The sequence below is a fragment of the Xenopus laevis genome, chromosome 5L, assembly GCF_017654675.1.
Source record: "Xenopus laevis strain J_2021 chromosome 5L, Xenopus_laevis_v10.1, whole genome shotgun sequence".
Lineage (NCBI taxonomy): Eukaryota > Metazoa > Chordata > Amphibia > Anura > Pipidae > Xenopus > Xenopus laevis.
In genome coordinates, this window is record NC_054379.1 from 103,883,778 (window position 1) to 103,903,889 (window position 20,112).

Sequence of the window (20,112 nt, forward strand, 5' to 3'; positions counted from 1 at the left end):
GCATGGGGCAAATTTGTCAACATGGGTGCAACATTTCACCAGCGCAGTTACCAATAGTAACTAAACAGATGCATTAATTTTCTAACATAGCAGGCTAATCAAAAATATTTGCCAATTTGTTACTATTGGCAGCAGCACTTTTTAACAAATAGAAGAATACATACCAACTCCTTCCAGACAGTGCCATGGTTGAAAGTGAACTTGGGAACATTGCCTTTCAAGGCAGCAGTGCTAACCATTGCACCAATGAGCCCCCGCCGCAGTATAACCTAGGTATCCTGATCAGAATTGCTGTAAGAGTTCATGCATGTGTGCTTGTGCTTTGTATGAACATTTATTATACCCCAATAAGCTGCTAAAAGTTCAGATCCAAAAATACACCATCTCAAACATGTCGAGGTCAAGTCAATGGCAGATGTTCCTTTTACAATTTGAAGTTATCATGATCTGTGCTGGGTTTCGTCCGATAATCAAGGGATTCGGGTGTCAAATCCTAATAATTCGTACAATTCGGGGCACATTTACCTAGGGTCGAATATCGAGGGTTAATTAACCCTCGATATTCGACTGCCGAATTGAAATCCTTCGACTTCGAATATCGAAGTCGAAGGATTTAGCGCAATTCGTTCAATCGAAGGATCGAACGATTCAAAGGATTTTAATCCATCGATCGAAGGATTATCCTTCGATCAGAAAAACCTTGTAAAGCCTATGGGGACCTTCCCCATAGGCTAACATTGGCCTCGGTAGGTTTTAGGTGGCGAACTAGGGGGTCGAAGTAGCCAATTCGATGGTCGAAGTAGCCAAAAAAAACATTCGAAATTTGAACTATTTTTCCTCTATTTTCCTCTATTCCTTCACTTGAGCTTAGTGAATGGGCCCCTTCATGTTTTTGCTCAATTTTATCAAGTCTTTTCCCAACCCAAATGTTTTGAGTTATTTCACTGAGAAATAAGATAAAATCATGGATGGTAGTCTGGTCAAGATTGGTTTAATAAGAAGATGAGATTAATTTGAGTTTTAGTAAATAACCCCCATCGTGTCACATGGTATGATCCCTTTGCTTTATAAGCCTATTGCACTATGATCAACTATGTTCCTGTTTTACCACAGCTTTTTCCCTGTTTTCTGCTTTGTTTGGTGCCTTGATGTGAAGTATTTTTAATTTGAACATCAATTAGTGAAACACTACTGTTCTTGTTATTTTTAGCCAACAAATCAGTTTGGGGCTTCCAGTGATAGTCGGCACCCCAGGAGTTTATACAAATTGGAGAAATAACTGTGTGTAGCTAACATATTACATTTGTGATTTATGAAACGAAGTAATTCTCCACTGTGCGCAGCTAATGGTGTCATATGAAAGGGATGTATCTTCACGGGACTGCAAGTTGTATGGCACTGCTGTGTATTGTATGTAACATTTTTTGAAATTAGCATTTCTTCCAGCCAAGCTGCTAAATGAACTACTAAAACCTCTTCTAGATTTCAGTATTGATGAAACATTTACAAGAGAAAATAATCCATCTGTTAAGTATATTCTCTCTCTTTTTTGGAATCCTAATCTATGTATGTGGTAATTACAGTGAAGTAATTAGTTAGTTAGTTAGTAGGGGGAAGGTTGGTGTCTACATCACCCATAAAGTGTTTCTGTTTCCTTATAAATAGGCATGTTTTTTTTTCATTCACAAGCCATTGTGCTTTTAGATTGTAAGCTTTTTTTTGTATGTTAATGATTGCTTTGTATGCAATTCTGTATGTTCAATGTAGATGTTGGAGGATGCATGTTGTTAATAATAATAATAATAATAATAATAATAATAACAAACTTAACTGACAGTAAAGAAAGGGATCCCATTCTCAGCCTCACAACTACAGGCCAGTTAGTCTGGCATCAGTGGTAGGAAAGGGTTATTAAGGGATAAAATACTTGACTTAATTGCATATTATAATACTATGAGTTTGCGCCAGCATGGTTTTATGTGTAACCGATCTTGTCAAGCTAATTTAATTGATTTTTATGAGAAGGTGAGCAGGAACCTCAACTCTGCAATGCCAGTGGATATACAGTAATATACGTGGACTTTGCTAAAGCATTTGAAACAGTGCAGCACAGAAGGTTAATGGTTAAATTAAGTAATATTGACCTGGAACATAGTATTTGTAATTGGATAGAGAACTGACTGAAGGATAGATGTAACAAATGAAACATTTTCTCATTGGACCACTGTTGTCAGTGGAATACTAAAAGGGTCTGTACTTGGTACTTCGCTTTTCAACTAACCTGGAGGTGGGCATTGAAAGTACTGTTTCTATTTTTGCAGATGATACTAAATTGTGCAGAAATATAGATTCCATGCAGGTTACTGCCACTTTGCAGAGCGATTTGACTAAATTGGAAAACTGGGCAGCAAACTGGAAAATGGGGTTCAATGCTGATAAATGCAAGGTTATGCACTTTGGCAGAAATAATATTAATGCTAGTTATATACTAAATGGCAATGTGTTGGGGGGTTTCATTAACTGAGAAGGATCTATGGGATTTTGTAGATAACAAGTCTAATTCAAGGCAGTGTCATTATGTGTCCACTAAAGCAAATAAAGTTCTGTCTTGCATAAAAAGGGCATTAGCTGCAGGGATGAAAACATAATTATGCCTCTTATAAAGTCCTCACCTTGAGTATGCTCCGGTCCTTAAAGAGAGTATAAATGAGCTAAAGAGAGTGCAGAGATGTGCAACTAAACTAGTTAAGGGGATGGAAAATTTAAAATGTGAGGGTAGATTGTCACAGTTGGGGTTATTTTCTCTGGAGAAAAGACACTTGAGAGGGGACATGATTACTCATTATAAGAACATTAGAGGGCATTATAGAGCACTAGCAGGAGATCTATTTTTCCATAAAATGATTAATCGAACCAGGGGCCATCCCTTTACTCATTCATTGGTGGTTCTTCACAGTGAGAATAGTGAGGCTGTGGAATGCCCTTTCAGTTGATGTTGTGATGGCTGATTCTGTTAACAACTTTAAGATGGGGTTGGATGATTTCTTGGACAAGCATAATATCCAAGGCTATAGTGATACTAAAATCTACAATAAATACAGATGTCTTATACAGTATATACAGTAGTTTCAGTGGGTGTGTGTATGTATGTGTGCAGGTATGTGTGCTGGGTTTCATTTGGAGGGGTTGAACTTGATGGACTTTGGTCTTTTTTTCAACCCAACTTAACTATGTAACTAATTATGTAACTACTGTATAACTATTCTGTTAAAGTACATACAGTATTTCTATTCCTTGCTCTTTCAGACAGGGTAAAGTTTGGCAATGCAACACTGTTGCAGAAGAACACTTTAATTGCATAAGAGTCTTTATTGCTGTACTAGATACTTCAATAAAAACTTATCATCTGTTTTCATTCCATCATTAAGCAAATGGGATAAGGGATAATGGGGGTTATTTACTAAACCTTAATTTTTTTTGGTCAAGGTTTTTTGGGCAAAAACTCAAATTTTTAGAGGGAAAAAAAAATCAAATTTTTTGAGATTTATTATACGCCAAAGCTGTAAAATGTCCAAATCCAAAAATCTTACCTGCCGAGGTCATGTATAAGTCAATGGGAGATGTCTCTTTTACAATTTGAAGATATCGTGATCTGTGCTGGGTTTTTGGACGATAATCCGAAAAATCTAGCGATTTGGGTTTCAAACCCTAATAATTCGTACAATTCACGTTTTTGCTCAATTTTATCCGAGTTAGGTTTGGTCGATTGATTGATTCAAATCAGGTTTTAAATTGATTTTTATCGAGTTTTTTACCGACCCAACTTTTTTGAGTTATTTTATTGAAAAATAAAATCATGGAAGGGAGTTTGGTCAAGCTTAGTTTAATAAAAATATGAGATAAATGTGAGTTTTAGTAAATAACTCCCTAAGTGTTTATTCTCTGTCTGTATCAAGTTAAAATCCGCAGTGCAACAGTTGCACCTCTTTTGCATGAAGTACATCCCAATAGGAGAGCTGCTAGTCTATCTCAGCCTCCTGTATCATGCTCAACTCCTATATGCCAAGATTATCTCTAGTGCCAAGGCTGCTCTGCTAATTCGCTCATGCCCCTTTTTCAAGAGAGAACTCTTCTCCCCCAATTCCATTGTTGCCCCCTCTATCTGATTTCTGCAGCAAGATGAATTGCTCATCAGCCAGCAAACCGCCAAGTGCCAAAAAAAATCCCTCTAATTTAACTATGCCAAGAAAACTCTCCCAAAAGTCATGAATTCCATCAATTTCATCTCTCTGTTGCATTGAATTTTCTTTCTGCTGTCATTTAGCTGTTTGATCTAAGCCAACAATCAGTCCTCCGAGTGCTGGAACAGAAGTCATAAGTTGTCACACTAGCCACCAAATTATTTTCAACCCATACAGTAAGATAACCCTCAAGCCTGCAACTGCAAGTCCTCTATAGCTGTATTAAGAATGCTGTGCTTGAGAATACATTGCCACAAAATCTGAGGTTATCATATGCAAGCAGTGTGCCCTTTACTGTTTGGCAATATCTGTGTTCCACTGCTTTGTGCTAATTAGTGATGAGCGAATTAATTCGCCAGCCATGGATTTACTGAGAAATTCCAAATTTCGCCATGTGTGAAAAAATGCCAATTGAGTTTAATTCATTGAGACAAAAAAGTCTCCATAAGAAAAAATTGAATTTAATGCATTTTGAGAAAGAAAATCAGGGGAACAGTTGATGATGTGGGCATTTTTCAATCAGAACTCGTTGATTTACAGACAGTATAGAATCTGTATACCCCAAATATGCCACATGTTCTGGGAGGAGATTTTAATAAAACCAGAAGCAATATAACAAATTATAATCCATAGGCTGACTGGGGCCCACAAATAATCTATATGTGCCTCCAGAACTCCTGCTCTATAGTCCATTTTCTAAGGTGAAGCAGATGGGCTTCCACTTAAATGTGAATAAATATAGCCAAAAGACCTCTATAAAATACAGTAAAAACAAGATGACAGATATCTACTGGGTTTAATCTTCTTGGGTTGAATCCTCTGTATATCATTTAAATAAAGTTTCAGCGCTAACCTCACATTAAAATTGCTAAATAATAACACCCCCTCCCAATGGTCTTACAACAAATGCTACATAATGGGGGCAATGTTTCAGCCACTCCTGGCATTTTCTTAAACACAAAGTGAGCACAAGGAAGTAAAGAAATCATATTTAAACCATTGTAAAGCAAAATCAAGTACTTTTGGAGAGATAATAGGTAACGTGCCATTGGCAGGATGAAATGAAATAGTACCCAGCATACCAGCAGCCAGCATACAGTCTATCTATATAACTGTCCATTTTCCCTATCCCAATACAATATTTATATTTATTTTGTAATAATAAGAAAAATTCCCCAAATCCACAGGTCCTGTTTTTGTTAATCCTTGTTGATTTGTTAAAATACTGCCCTACTCTTTATGTTCTGCATATACATACCTTCTCATCATTTCAAACTGAAATATTACATTCGCTTCAGGTACAATCTTGTAGCGCATATGTTATCTGGGCAACAGTAAGGTGAACAGATGGCTGTGGATATCATTAACAAGTTTATTAAGTGTTGTGTGTAGACTTTCCATCTTAGCGTATTTTCCTTTGGGACTACTTAACAAATGTTGTGTTGAGTAAGAGCTGAACCAAAGGGATATATATGTCACTGTTAGGCTATATTGCTGGTAAATGCCCCACATTTCTCAACAGAAATTTTACTGGGGAAGTTGTAAATATGCATATTAAGATAAAGTAGTACTGTATACCTTTCTTAATAGAAAAAAGTCAATATTTTAAGTAACTTTCATCAGGAGATGTGTAAATTTATGAACAGCTACAGCTATGCACTGCTTATTTTTAGCATGCGGTTTGCTTTTCAGTAGAATATCGTTATTTTAACTCTGTCTATCTTTTAAGTGTGACAATATTTGTCCATCTGATTGAAATTGATGATACCGTATATACTCAAATATAAGCCGAGTTTTTCAGCACCCAAAATGTGTTGAAAAAGTCTACCACAGCTTATACACGAGTCAATGACGCGACTGGCTGCGCTTCAGCAGAACACACACTTCTACATGCGCACACCATTCACTTCCTACCCGGCCCGCATCTCCCCGGCACCTCCAGCTCACTCACGTGACATCATCAGAGGCAGCGCGCAGCATGGCGATGTAGTTCCTCCTACTGCAGCCTCCGCACCTCTGCAGTCCTGCGGCGCCTGCGGGGACTCAAGCTAGAGGCGAGCTGTGGCCAAGTAAGTGCGCAGGCTGGTTTTCTGGGCCAGGGATAGGGGGCAGGCTTCTGGAGATCCTGATGCTCCAACGCAGAGGCAGGTTTATCCCTCTGCTCGCGTGTGGAGTGGGCTGAGTCTGTGGGGGAGTGAGCTTGTGAGTGTCTCATTGCCTTACCTGGCTGCGTATGGTGCAGCACTGGCCCGACCCTTGCTGTATGTTTGTAGGTATGTGTATGTAATGTATGTATGTGTATGTAATGTATGTATGTATATATGTATGTAATGTATGTATACCCTTACAATAGCAAGTGTGAGCAGCACAGAGCTGTGACTGCAGCCTCTTCGGACCAGTGAAGATGTCCTAAAATGCATTTCTAACCCCTAGGCTTATACTCGAGTCAATACGTTTTACAAGTTTTTGTAGGTAAAATTAGGTACCTCGGCTTATACTCGAGTATATATGGTACATATTTGCATGCTGGCAGGAGGCAGGAGCTAAGGACAGTGTATCATTTGTGAAGGGCTAAGGTTTAAGGATTTTTATCCCTAGGATGACAAATAAGCTACAGGTATAGGATCTGTTATGCAGAAACCCATTATACAGAAAGCTTCAAATGACAGGATGGCCATCTCCCATTGACTCCATTTTAATCAATTAATTGAATTTTTTGAAAATGATTTTTCTTTTAAAGGAAAACTCTGGCTTCCAAACAACATAACAGGTCCACATAACACAGAAACCCCTTATACCTACCACAGTTACCTGTTTCTTTAAAAAGTATGAATAAATGTCATTTTCTATGCGGAAATCCAGCTGGTTAACAGTTCTTCTCATTCTGCATCATTTGAAATCCTGGCAGGGAATAAGGGACTAAACATTGATGTTACAAATTGTAACAACTTCTCCACAGCTTACAGACAGTATGCAGGAACTACATAACCCACAATGCATTGCGCTGTGATGTTCCTTTCCTTATTAAAATCACGTGTGCAGGGAATTGTGGGGTTTAGAGGATGCAGGCTAAGGATAGCTGGCTGTTGATACATAGTAACAGTAGTCAGCCAGCTCAGGAAAGTAGTCAGACAGATCAGCAGGAGAGCAGGAGGCCAAGCTTAGCAAACTGTTCCAAACCATTAAAAATCATGAAATATCAATTTTTCAATTGTTTTATATTGGAAAGTTGCTTGAAATTATGTTTACTTTTTAAAAAGCTTACGTTGTGTTTTGTAGAGTTCCCCTTTTTCTTTGTAATAATGATACAGTACAGTACCTTGTACGTAATTCTAACTAAGATATAATTAATCCTTATTGGAGGCAAAACAATCCTATTGGTTTTAATTAATGTTTAAATTATTTTTTAGTAAGCTGGAGATCTTAAATTAACTAAAGGCCCCTTATCCAGAAAACCTAAGGTCCCAAGCATTCTGGATATCAGGTCCCATTCCTGTACTAGGCAGATAGGGTGATAGATATAATTTCAAAACTTTCTTGACTGTAATAAAAATATAATCAGGTCTGCATACATAACAACACTAATCTGCAAATAACATATCTTCCCAATATTATCATGTAAATTATTAAAAATGATCCTATAAGATACATTTGTTGTGGATTTAAGAGCAGATGTATTTGTAAGACAATTCATAATGGGGGACGAAAGAGGTGAATTAGACCTTTGTATATTCTAGTGAAAGGGATAGGTTATACTGACACTGCAGGTCCCTAGGTTTAAAGAACACAGTGAGTTAGAGAGGATGTTGCTTACATTTATTTAAAAAATGTAATATTACCCATCTATTATATTCTTTTAAGTAAATTATGCATTACTCGTGGACATAATTCCCATAGAAAAATAGCAGAGATGTTTGCTCTTGGCCTTGGTTCTCCATGGGTCTGCAGTTGTTTTAGACATGGGCGGATGCAGCTGTACAATTGCATTTCTACCCTTTTCATAGAGAGAAGGTACAAACACTTTGCAAGGGATCATCAACACACCCATAAGGAGTCACAGGGCAAAGCCCCAACTAGCTTTGATATTTTACAGTATATTAAAGTTATGTTTAGTCTGGGTCTAAGATACAGGTGTTTAGGGCTCATTTACAAATGCAATCACAAGTGCAAATGACAAAATCAGGAGTTATTTTGTGAAATGTACATGTTCCCTATATATGCCTATACATGCTCCACATATATGTGCTAAGAGCCAATGTGCTGGTTCAGCTGTTCCTTAGTGTGTTGTGCCTATGCAGGCAACTTGTGTGCAGTGAAACACATGGCAATCCTTTAACTGAAACTGTGTGCATCAATGTGCAGATGCTATTCTCGCTAAGAAAAACTTCTCGCTACTTTTATGATGGTTTATGTAACTTCTTTTTATTAAATTATGTGTAAATTGCAGTATGTGCTAATTAGCAGGCACCTATCAATATCCTAAAATTCTGGGAAAATCATAAAACAAAAACTGTGGTACCGTGTTAGCCAGTAATTAGTGAATTTTGCAAAACTTTGCGAAACAGCGCCGGCGTCTCGTTTTTGACCCATTTTTTTGGCGAATTTTTTCCGCGAATTTTCGTGGACGTTTCGTGAATTTATGCGCTGGCGGCGAATCGCGCAAATTCGCCACGAATTCGCGCCTGGCGAATAATTTCGCCCATCACTATGTAGAAGTGATACCTATATTGGCTAACAATAAAAATACATTACGTGGCAATGTATTTTTATTGTTAGCCAATATAGGAATCACTTCTACAATACTTTTTGTATTTGTTTGTTTTTTTACTTGTTATTTTTGGGAAAATCCTGGCACTGTAGGTAACAAACATGACCACAAACTTTTTGGTCTTTGCATATTGCACTTGCATTTGTACATAAGCCTTTTAAACTATGAGGTCCATTAACAGCCTGTACAATTTTCCTGGTCTGTGTATCCATATATATATATATATATATATATATATATCCACTGCATACATTTCATCAGCAATGTAACATAGCTCTGGAAACTCCATTTGAAAAATATTTGAGGTGGCCCCAATTAGCCAGATCACGTCCGTACCTGCTACCTGTAATTTTCATGAGTGGCTATTGAGGAAGCTGACCCTCCAGACCAGGATTTTTACCCGGGCCCCCGGTGAGCGCTGGGTCTGCTTCCTCTATAGTTATGCCAGTGCATTTCATACATGCATTTTATTTAAAAAAAAGAATACACAAACTTGAGGACTCAATACTCTGACTGAGCACATGAAAGCAAATGAGCCCAGTCATTTTAGTTTTTGGTTGGATGTATACAGCCAAGGGTGATGGTGTATGGTTAAATGTATAAATGCAGCAGTGCTCGTTATGCAATGGTTGCATTTAAACCTTGACTCCCACATTAAAAATGCAGGTTGACTCTTTTTAGAAGTACAAATAAAGTCAACTTGAAAAGAAAATAAATTTACTGTGCTTTAGAACCCAAGGATTACTCTATAGTGAGTAAATTTATGTAGCAAATTGTTTAGAAAACATCCTCTAACAAATATAATTTAATTCTTCGACAGAGCATCATAGAGAGCAGATGGGAGGGAGGCAGTGGACTTTATCTGGACTTCCAAAAGGCAATTGCCATTGTACAACATATGAATATTAACAAATATGGCATTGAGGGAAATATACTGAAATGGATAGAAAACTGTCTTGGCGGAAGAAGACCGAAGGTCAGTACAATCATTGCAACTGTAGGTCACATGATCATATGTGGTTTTGTCAAATGAACATTCACTTAATCTAAAGCAAGATATCACTTTCAGGGAATGAATTTTCTCAGCAGTTAAGAGACTTGTAACAAGTTAAAATCAGAATCAACACATGGATTTATTACTTGAAATGTGTAAGTCATATAGCATATGTTATAGCAAAGTGTAATGAACATTTACACAGAGAAATACCACTGGTCTCTTTGCAAGGAATGGTCTGGAATCTTTATAAGTCATCAGATCATTATATAGTTTCTTATCTAGTTATTGGGAGCCTGTTTGAGATAATTGGTATATAAGATGTACTGATGGGTCTGTGGTTATTTCTTTTCCTGACTAATTATAGTTAGAAGCTCTCATGTCAAACTGGATATTCTATGTGGAGTTCCAATGAACAAATATTGTTCCAGGTGTTGCACTAGAAGAAGTAAAAGAAACTTTACTTTATTTTTATATAAATATGGCTAAATAGGAAAAAGTTATTCTGTACACGTAACCTTATCTATGTGCCAATTAGCATTTCTTCATATGAGTGGGACCTACTGTACCTCTTGCTCTACCATGATAAAATGGCATAGAATCCCCTAGACTCCAATGAAATAATGTAAACATAAGAGATTTCAAAGTAACTCATCGTGGCTGAAATACCATGAGCCAACCGGAAACTTAATCAGTTATCTAGAAACCCGTTATCCAGAAAGCTAATTTTAATGATATAATTCAAGTTTTAAACAAGTATCTTTTTCTCTGTAATATTAAACAGTAGCTTGTACTTGATACCAACTAAGCTATAACGAATCCTTATTAGATGCAAAATAATATTTGTTTTTAAGTAATTAATGTTTAAATATAATCAAATAACACAGTTTTTAAAAATTATTTATTTTTTTCTGTAATAATAAACAGTATTTTGTACTTTATCCCAATTAAGATAAATCCTTATTGGAGACGAAACAATTATTTTATACTTATTTAATGTTTATATTATTTTTAGTACACTAGGAGGCACATTTAACAAGCGACGAATTTCAAATTCATGTGAGTTTTTTTTAAACTCCCCTAAACTCCCATAAATTCGAATTAATAAGATCAAATTTATTAAACTTCAACAAATTAAAACAACCCAAAAACCCTAATTGATTTAGATTAGATTTATAAAAACTCAATTTGAATCTAAAAACTCGATTCGAATATAAAATACTTGATTCGAGTTTTTTTCTCCATAAAAATTTGAATATCAGAAAGGCTATAAACATCACTAAAATTGATCCCTGGACCTCTCCTATTGACTTTTACAGTAATTCGGCAGGTTTTAGTCGAATTTGAGTTCTTAAAAGGCCAGAGTATGATAAATCTCTAAATTTGAATTTGAATTAAAACTCAAATTGAGTTTGGATAATTCTCAATTCGAATTTGAGAGTTTTAACAAAAAAAAAAAATTTAATTTTCACTTCTACCCGTAATAAATCTGGAGATCCAAATTATGGAAAGACCCCTTATCCAGAAATCCCCCAGGTCCCAAGCATTTTGGATAACAGGTCCCATACCTGTAGCATGAAAATATACAATAACTCCATTTGAATGTACAAATGTGTATTTGCTTTCCCAAAATCAGCAAGTCAAGTTTTTATCTATAACATAAGTAAGCCAATATATAACCATTAACTTCTTGTCATTCTCTTTTATTCTGATTCAGAATACATCCTGACTGGTTTTTCAATAGACGTTCATTCTAATTTTTTTGACTTGTCCTGCATCTCTTGCCACAAAGAAAGCAATAAGAAAGGAAAAGTATACAGTTTAAGCAAACATTTAGGGGCACATTTACTAAGGGTCAAATATCGAGGCTTAATAAACCCTCGAATTCGACCCTCGAAGTAAAATTCTTTAAATTAGAATATCGAATTCAAATCCTACGATCGAATAAAAATCCTTCCATTGAATGATAAAATCCTTCGAATCTACTGATTTTAATCGGTCGAACGAAGAATTTTTCTTCGATCTAAAAAGGCTTATAAAAAAGGTGAGGGGGAAGGTCCCCATAGGCTAACATTGTACTTCGGTAGGTTTAAACTGCCGAAATAGGTTGTCGAAGTTTTTTTTAAAGAGACAGTACTTCGACTATCAAATGGTCGAATAGTTTGAATCGAAGTCGAAGGTCGTAGTAGCCTATTCGATGGTCGAAGTACCCAAACAAATACTTTGCAATTAGAAGTTTTTTTCACTCGAGCTTAGTAAATGTGCCCCTTAAAGTAAGAATTATAAATACTCAGGGGTAGATTTACATAGGGTCGAATATCGAGGGTTAATTAACCCTCGATATTCGACTGCTGAATGTATATCATAAGTCGAAGGATTTACTGCAAATAGTTCGATTGAACGAAAAATCGTTCCATCGAACGATTAAATCCTTCGATTCGATTCAAAGGATTTTAATCCATTGATCGAACGATTTTTCTTCGACCAAAAAAAACATTACAAAGCCTATGGGGACCTTCCCCATAGGCTAACATTGAACTTCGGTAGGTTTTAGGTGGCGAACTAGGGGTTCAAAGTTTTTTTTAAAGAGACAGTACTTCGACTATCGAATGGTCGAATATTCAAACGATTTTTAGTTCAAATCGTTCGATTCGAAGGTCGAAGTAGCCAATTCAATGGTCGAAGTAGCCAAAAAAAACATTCGAAATTCGAAGTTTTTTTTATTCTATTCCTTCACTCGAGTAAGTAAATGGGCCCCATAAAGTATCCTTTTTTTTGGACAAACAGAAAATACACATACCTATAATTATTTAACATAGTAGTTCATTACCCTTATATTTACTGCCCATATATATAATTTACTACTTTGGCTTTTCCCAAGAAATGACTGATCCTGCACTGCTAAGCTTCATCAATCTGCTTAACTTGACTTCTTGTCAGAATTGGAAAACTCTTTCAAGGAGAACTAAAGTGATTTCTATGATTTTCTTAAGTGGTTTCTGTGCAAAACTTTCTCTGCATTTATTAATATTTAAATATTTATTTCAGCGTTATCATGCCTCTGCAGATCTTATAAAAAACAAGAATTCTTTTTGAATGGGAAAATAGCCTACTTTTGTACTCATAGATCGACGTTCTTTGTAGCAACAGCCTGCTGTGTTCAAGAGGCAAGTAATTGGGCCCCAGTAGCAGCTTACTGAAGTGTATGAGGAATTGTTTTTTTTTTGGAGACACAGCAAATACAATTTCAAAAATACATTGGACAAACTTATAATATAATGTTTACAGCACAAAAACTTTTTATAGGAAACAGTTTATACTTAACTTTTTGCTTTTAACATAATCAGCATTGACATCATGGCAGAGGCACATAAAATAGTGTATATATACATATTGGGGTGCAGTATTTAATATTAATATATATTAATCAGATGAAAGTAATGTCATAGCTAATGTATAGCATTCTGTTATTATGATGACATATATTATAAATGACAATTGTAATGAAAGGGATCCATCCACATGAACCAATAAGGTAAAATAAGAACCAACATATAAAAAAATTAGAAGGTAGACCGTAAGGGAATTAATATTCTGGGTAGTAGGATGTGATATTGAACTATAATTTGTATTTATTTTTATGGGGTGAATCCTATATTAGACCTCTATAGTTTATTATTCAGTTACTAGAGTCATAAGTAGGACAGTGACATTTAAATATATTGAAGCAGGGTACACTGTTGCAGACCTTTTCATTTAATCAGCATTTGCCATACTTTTCATGAAATCATCATGAAATCTTATCCTTAATGACTGTATTTTCTTCAAATTGGGGGTTACATCCCCACTGTGTTCATAATGCATTTTCAACAAGTCTGATAGTATATCTGAATTAGTGAGGGTGCACTAACCTAGATAAGAGGAGAAATTCATATACATTGAGTCGAAAATCTTAGAAAAGAAGGACCTAAGAACTAAATACTTAAAACTACATACTTAATTGTAGGATGGTCAAGTTCTAACTCCCTATAACATTGCACAATGGTCGACCCTCCATGCTTTGAATCAACATCTTTTGTTACATATTTACATAGTTAAATTGGGTTGAAAAAAGTTCAATCCCTCCAAATGAAAACCAAGCATCCATAAACACCCCTCCATACTTTCACATGAATTCTATATACCCATACCTATACTAACTATAGAGTTTAGTATCACAATATCCTTTGATATTCTGTCCGTCCAAGCAATCATCCAAGCCATTCTTAAAGGCATTAACTGAATCAGCCATCACAACATCACCCGGCAGTGCATTCCACAACCTCACTGTCCTGACTGTGAAGAACCACCTACGTTGCTTCAAATGAAAGTTCTTTTCTTCTAGTCTAAAGGGGTGGCCTCTGGTACGGTGATCCACTTGATGGGTAAAAAGGTCCCCTGCTATTTGTCTATAATGTCCTCTAATGTACTTGTAAAGTGTAATCATATCCCCTTACATGCGCATTTTTTCCAGAGAAAACAACCCCAACCTTGACAGTCTACCCTCATACCCTTCAATCCCTCTAACCAGTTTAGTTGCACGTCTCTGCACTCTCTCCAGCTCATTTATATTCCTCTTAAGGACTGGAGTCCAAAACTGCACTGCATACTCCAGATGAGGCCTTACCAGGGACCTATAAAGAGGCATAATTATGTTTTCATCCCTTGAGTTAATGCCATTTTTTATGCAAGACAGAACTTTATTTGCTTTAGTAGCCACAAATGACACTGCCCAGAATTAGACAACTTGTTATCTCCAAAAAACCCAAGATCCTTCTCATTTAAGGAAACTCCCAACACACTGCCATTTAGTGTATAACTTGATTACCTTCTCATAAAAATAAATTAAGTTAGTCTGGCAAGATCTATTACGCATAAAACCATGCTGGCACAAACTCATAGAATTATGATTTGCTATGAAGTCCAGTATCTCCTTTATTAACCCTTCAAAAAGCTTTTCCTACCACTATCAGACTAACTGTCCTATAGTTTTGAGAACGGGATCCCTTTGTACTACAGTACTATGAATTTCATACTAAAATATTACATTCAGCTTTAGGTGCAATCTTGTATGTAGCACATATGTTATTTGAGCAAAAGTAAGGTGAACAGTTGGCTGTGGATATTATTAACAAGTTTATTATTTGCCGTGTGTAGACTTTCTATCTTAGTGTATTTTCCTTTGGGACTACTTGAGAAATGTTGTATTGAGTGAGAGTTTAAGCAAAGGGATATATGCACTGTTGTCGGTAAATGCTCCATAATTCTCAACAAAAATTATATTATAGGCAGTATAACTCTCTTATTATAAGTAGGGATGTAGCGAACGTCGGAAAAAAAGTTCGCGAACATATTCGCGAACTTGCGCAAAAATGCGAGCGGTTCGCGAACCCCATAGACTTCAATGGGAAGGCGAACTTTAACATCTAGAAAAGACATTTCTGGCCAGAAAAATGATTTTAAAGTTGTTTAAAGGGTGCAACGACCTGGACAGTGGCATGCCAGAGGGGGATCAAGGGCAAAAATGTATCTGAAAAATCTGCCTGTGTGTGCTTGGAAGAGATAGTGTAGGGGGAGAGCTGTTAGTGATTTCAGGGACAGATGATAGTAAGCTTGCTGGCTAGTAATCTGCTTGATACTGCTCTGTATTGGAGGGACAGAAGTCTGCAGGGATTTGAGGGACATTTTAGCTTAGGTAGCTTTGCTGGCTAGTAATCTACTGTTCTCTTTAAACAACTGCCATACGTTGACCTTGTAGGCATTGTTTGCCCAGTTTTTTTGGACGCAGCCACTGAAGCACAGTTGCCAGAAAAAATATGCCATATAAATGCTGAAAATAGTAATTTTTCGCCATACGTTGACCTTGTAGACATTGTTTGCCCAGTTTTTTTGGACGCAGCCACTGAAGCACAGTTGCCAGAAAAATTATGCCATATAAATGCTGAAAATATAAATTTTTTTGGTTGCAGCCACTGAAGCACAGAGGCCAGAAAAATTATGCCATATAAATGCAGAAAATATGCATTTTTTTGGTCGCAGCCACTGAAGCACAGTTGCCAGAAAAATTATGCCATATAAATGCTGAAAATATAAATTTTTTTGGTTGCAGCCACTGAAGCACAGAGGCCAGAAAAATTATGCCATATAAATGCAGAAAATATGCATTTTTTTGGTCGCAGCCACTGAAGCACAGTTGCCAGAAAAAATATGCCATATAAATGCTGAAAATAGTCATTTTTTGCCATATACGTTGAGTCAACGTATGGCAAAAAATTACTATTTTCAGCATTTATATGGCATATTTTTTCTGGCCTCTGTGCTTCAGTGGCTGCGGCCAAAAAAACTGGGCAAACAATGCCTACAAGGTCAACGTATACACTACTACAGCGGTGGATACGGATTACGTAAAATATATGAATGCTGCTTGAAAAAAAGTAACTCAAGTGGTTTTTCTAGAGACGGTAATATTATGGATATTTAGACAGAATGTGAACAATGTCACACAGCTAGATGGCGGGTTGAAGAAAACAGTGTGCAAATAATGCCTACAAGGTCAACGTATACACTACTACAGCGGTGGATACGGATTACGTAAAATATATTATGGCTGCTTGAAAAAAGTCACTCCGGTGTTTTTTCTGGAGACGGTAATATTATGGATATTTAGACAGAATGTGAACAAGGTCACACAGCTAGATGGCGGGTTGAAGAAAACAGTGTGCAAATAATGCCTACAAGGTCAACGTATACACTACTACAGCGGTGGATACGGATTACGTAAAATATATTATGGCTGCTTGAAAAAAGTCACTCCGGTGTTTTTTCTGGAGACGGTAATATTATGGATATTTAGACAGAATGTGAACAAGGTCACACAGCTAGATGGCGGGTTGAAGAAAACAGTGTGCAAATAATGCCTACAGGGCAAATAATGCCTAAAAGGTCAACTTATACACTACTACAGCGGTAGTAAAATAAAAAAAAGTAAAATAAAAAAAAATGAATATTAAAAAAAAAAAATTAAAGTTGGTGCTGCTGAACTACTAGGAGCAGCAGATTAGCACACCAGTCCCACTCCCCAACACTGCTAGACTAATAGCACTGGGCTCTTATAGTAGTAGTAGTAGTAGTAGTAAAACAACAAAAAAATCAATAAAAGCAGTCCTTACAAGGACTACTGTTATTGCAGCAGTCAGCAGATGAGATCAGAAGCAGGACAGCTGCCCACTGCAGCTACATACAGAGCACTGCAGTAGAAGGTAGATTACTAGCCAGCAAAGCTACCTAAGCTTAAATGTCCCTCAAACCCCTGCAGACTTCTGTCCCTCCAATAACAGAGCAGTATCAAAACGATTACTAGCCAGCAAACTTTCAACTGTCCCTGAAATCACTAACAGGCAGCAGCTCTCTCCCTACACTATCTCTTCAGCACACACAGGCAGAGTGAAAAAACGCTGCAGGGCTTCGGTTTTTATAGGGAAGGGGAGTGGTCCAGGGGAGAGCTTCCTGATTGGCTGCCATGTACCTGCTGGTCTGGGGTGAGAGGGCAAAAAAAAGCGCCAACAATGGCGAACCCAAAATGGCGAACGTCGCGCGACGTTCGCGAACTTCCGGCGAGCGCGAACACCCGATGTTCGCGCGAACAAGTTCGCCGGCGAACAGTTCGCGACATCTCTAATTATAAGGTGGCCCGTCAAAATAGTCAAGTTTTTTACTTATTCATCTCAGCTTTATATGGGGATTTGTAAAGGAATTAATGGCTAAAGAAATTCACTGAATATTTTTCTCATACTGTTTGCCCTCACTGATTCATGAGCACAGCAAGCAGTTCCAATTAATGAGGAGTGGACATTAATGACTGACCATGTTCATTACAAAAGGGGAATATTTGGGTAATATCCATAGCATTTCACAGGGTTCAAAATGTATATAGGAAACATTCATAATACTTCACAGGTTTTGAATTGCTGTAGGGACACTCTGTGCTCCCTTTTAGATTTTCAGAGCAGTGCAAATGCAGTTGATGGTTATTCACTGGCAGCCACTGCCTTTTTAGTAGATGTCCCTAGACAATATAATAGTCTCCATCGCAGTAACGTGTGTCTTATGCTATAATAAGGGTTTATTTAAGTCAGTGACATTTCTGAATAACCAGTGAGAAAAGTATGTTTTAGTTTGAATGATTGAAGATGATTAAAGAAATGGTTTTGTGACTTCTTATCAATACACAATGTACATGGTCACTAGAATTAATTAATTAAATGGTTCTGCTCAGTTCAGTGACAGAAATGGGAAAATTGGTTGATTTTGTGTTTGTTTGTGTGTATGTATGTACTCGCATTATTATTCTTATTATCTTGCTTTGGATTTGCTAGCTTAGGCAATTTTTCACAAAGCTTAACATTTTCAAATAATGCAAAGTAAGAATTACTTTTTACAGTTGGTTCCAGTTTTCTATTTTCTACTGTTTTCCAAAAATTTTAGTTTTAAAAATAAAGCACTGTAAGTCAGATTACAGACTCTCAAAATTGCTGAATTTGTATACATTGATTCATTTCTCAGAAGTATCTGCAACTAAAGCTGGCCATACACTGGGCTCAACATGGCTACCCACACTCAGGTCAAATTGGGATGATTCAATAGCTCACCATGGGGCCATTGATCAGATTATTTACTGGGGCTTTCAGAGGTCTGTCAGACCACATCCACCTTGTGCAATGGGATTTTTGGTCATATATCACTCAGGCAGGCCCATCAGCAGGGCTCATACACGAATCAATAAGATCTAACTTGGTCGGAAGGGACTTAGTCAGCAGCTTTTATGGGCCGATGTGCAGCCACCTTAACATTTTAATTGTGATAGTTACTGTGAAAGACTTTAGCAAGGCTTGGGGATCATGCTTAGAAGGAAACAAAGCTTCTGCTGCTTCTGGTACTGCTGAGAAATGTAACCTTTTTTAAAAAATGTCAGCAGACTAACTTACAGCTGCTACTGGCAAACATGAGAGATGTAAAACTAACAAGTGCATTTGTAAAACTTAAATGGTAGCAAAAACAATAGCAATTGAAAAGAAAAATATTTTGCGGTGCATTATTTGAAAATGAAAGTTTAGTTAAAGTAAATCACCCATTTAAGGTTTGCAAATAGTGACAGGTGTATAACTTTCCAACATTTATAACTTTTGCAAAATATGGATGTTTTCACCATTAATACTTGGGTGTTGAGTTGTATTTGTACACAAACAAGAATGCTACTCTCCTGTGTAAAACCTGTGAGTGCTGGAGCTACTGTATCATTTTTGTTTTTTTTGACTGATGCCTTCAGTACAATTGTTCAGATTCAATTTGTTTTGGACCAAGTCGGCATTAAGTAATGATAAAACTAGCTCAGAAATATGAGGCAAATAGGTTCCTCATTTGTAAACAGTTTGTCTGTACTGTACTCTGCAAATGCACAACTTGAAACAGAGAGTTTTAGTTGAATATGTGATGGCACTAGCATATAACCTCTGTTCAGATGCTTATACTGTAAGTTGTACTTCTCTGCTTGGAGGCGAATCCTCCCTCATCAGGCATGTCAACATGAGAAATTAAATATGACCAGGGTAAATAGTGGAAACCATTTCATGTGCATCATGGAGCGATCATTAGAAGTCACCTCAAAGTTACAGTATGTGACCTGTATAAAAGCAATTGGCCTGCCACCTAATGCTTTTATATAGTCACATAACTCCTCTCTGACTTATATATGTATATATATATATATATATATAATGCACAGTACACACACACACACATATTTATATATTGTGCAGCTTGTGTTGTGTACAGACACAGAGTCACAGTGGTTGACCAGTGCAATCACATGAAAGAAAATCTTGACTTGCCCAGGGTTTCTCAATTATTGTATAAATATATATATAGGACTGGATCTGTGTGACCATGTGACAAACAATCACATATTGATTTTATGATATAATAGATTTACTGCTAACCTCTAATTTAACTTACCATTAAGCACAAGATGTTTTCAATTAACTCATAAAGATAAATGAATCACTATCAATGTC

At 36.7% G+C, this 20,112-nt stretch overlaps 1 protein-coding gene across 2 annotated transcripts in view; it reads left to right on the plus strand.

Annotated features, from left to right (window-relative positions):
- The first annotated feature begins 9,809 nt into the window (after positions 1-9,809).
- Positions 9,810-20,112, plus strand: part of LOC108716937 (disks large-associated protein 2) — a 159,275-nt gene continuing 148,972 nt past the window's right edge. Inside the window, exon 1 of one of the 2 annotated variants that reach the window (XM_041563199.1) lies at positions 9,810-9,985. In XM_041563199.1, the coding sequence (XP_041419133.1) occupies positions 9,949-9,985 (37 nt within the window). In that variant the 5' untranslated portion in view covers positions 9,810-9,948. The remainder of the gene's footprint in view (positions 9,986-20,112) is intronic. The other variant, XM_018263536.2, reaches the window with a different exon arrangement.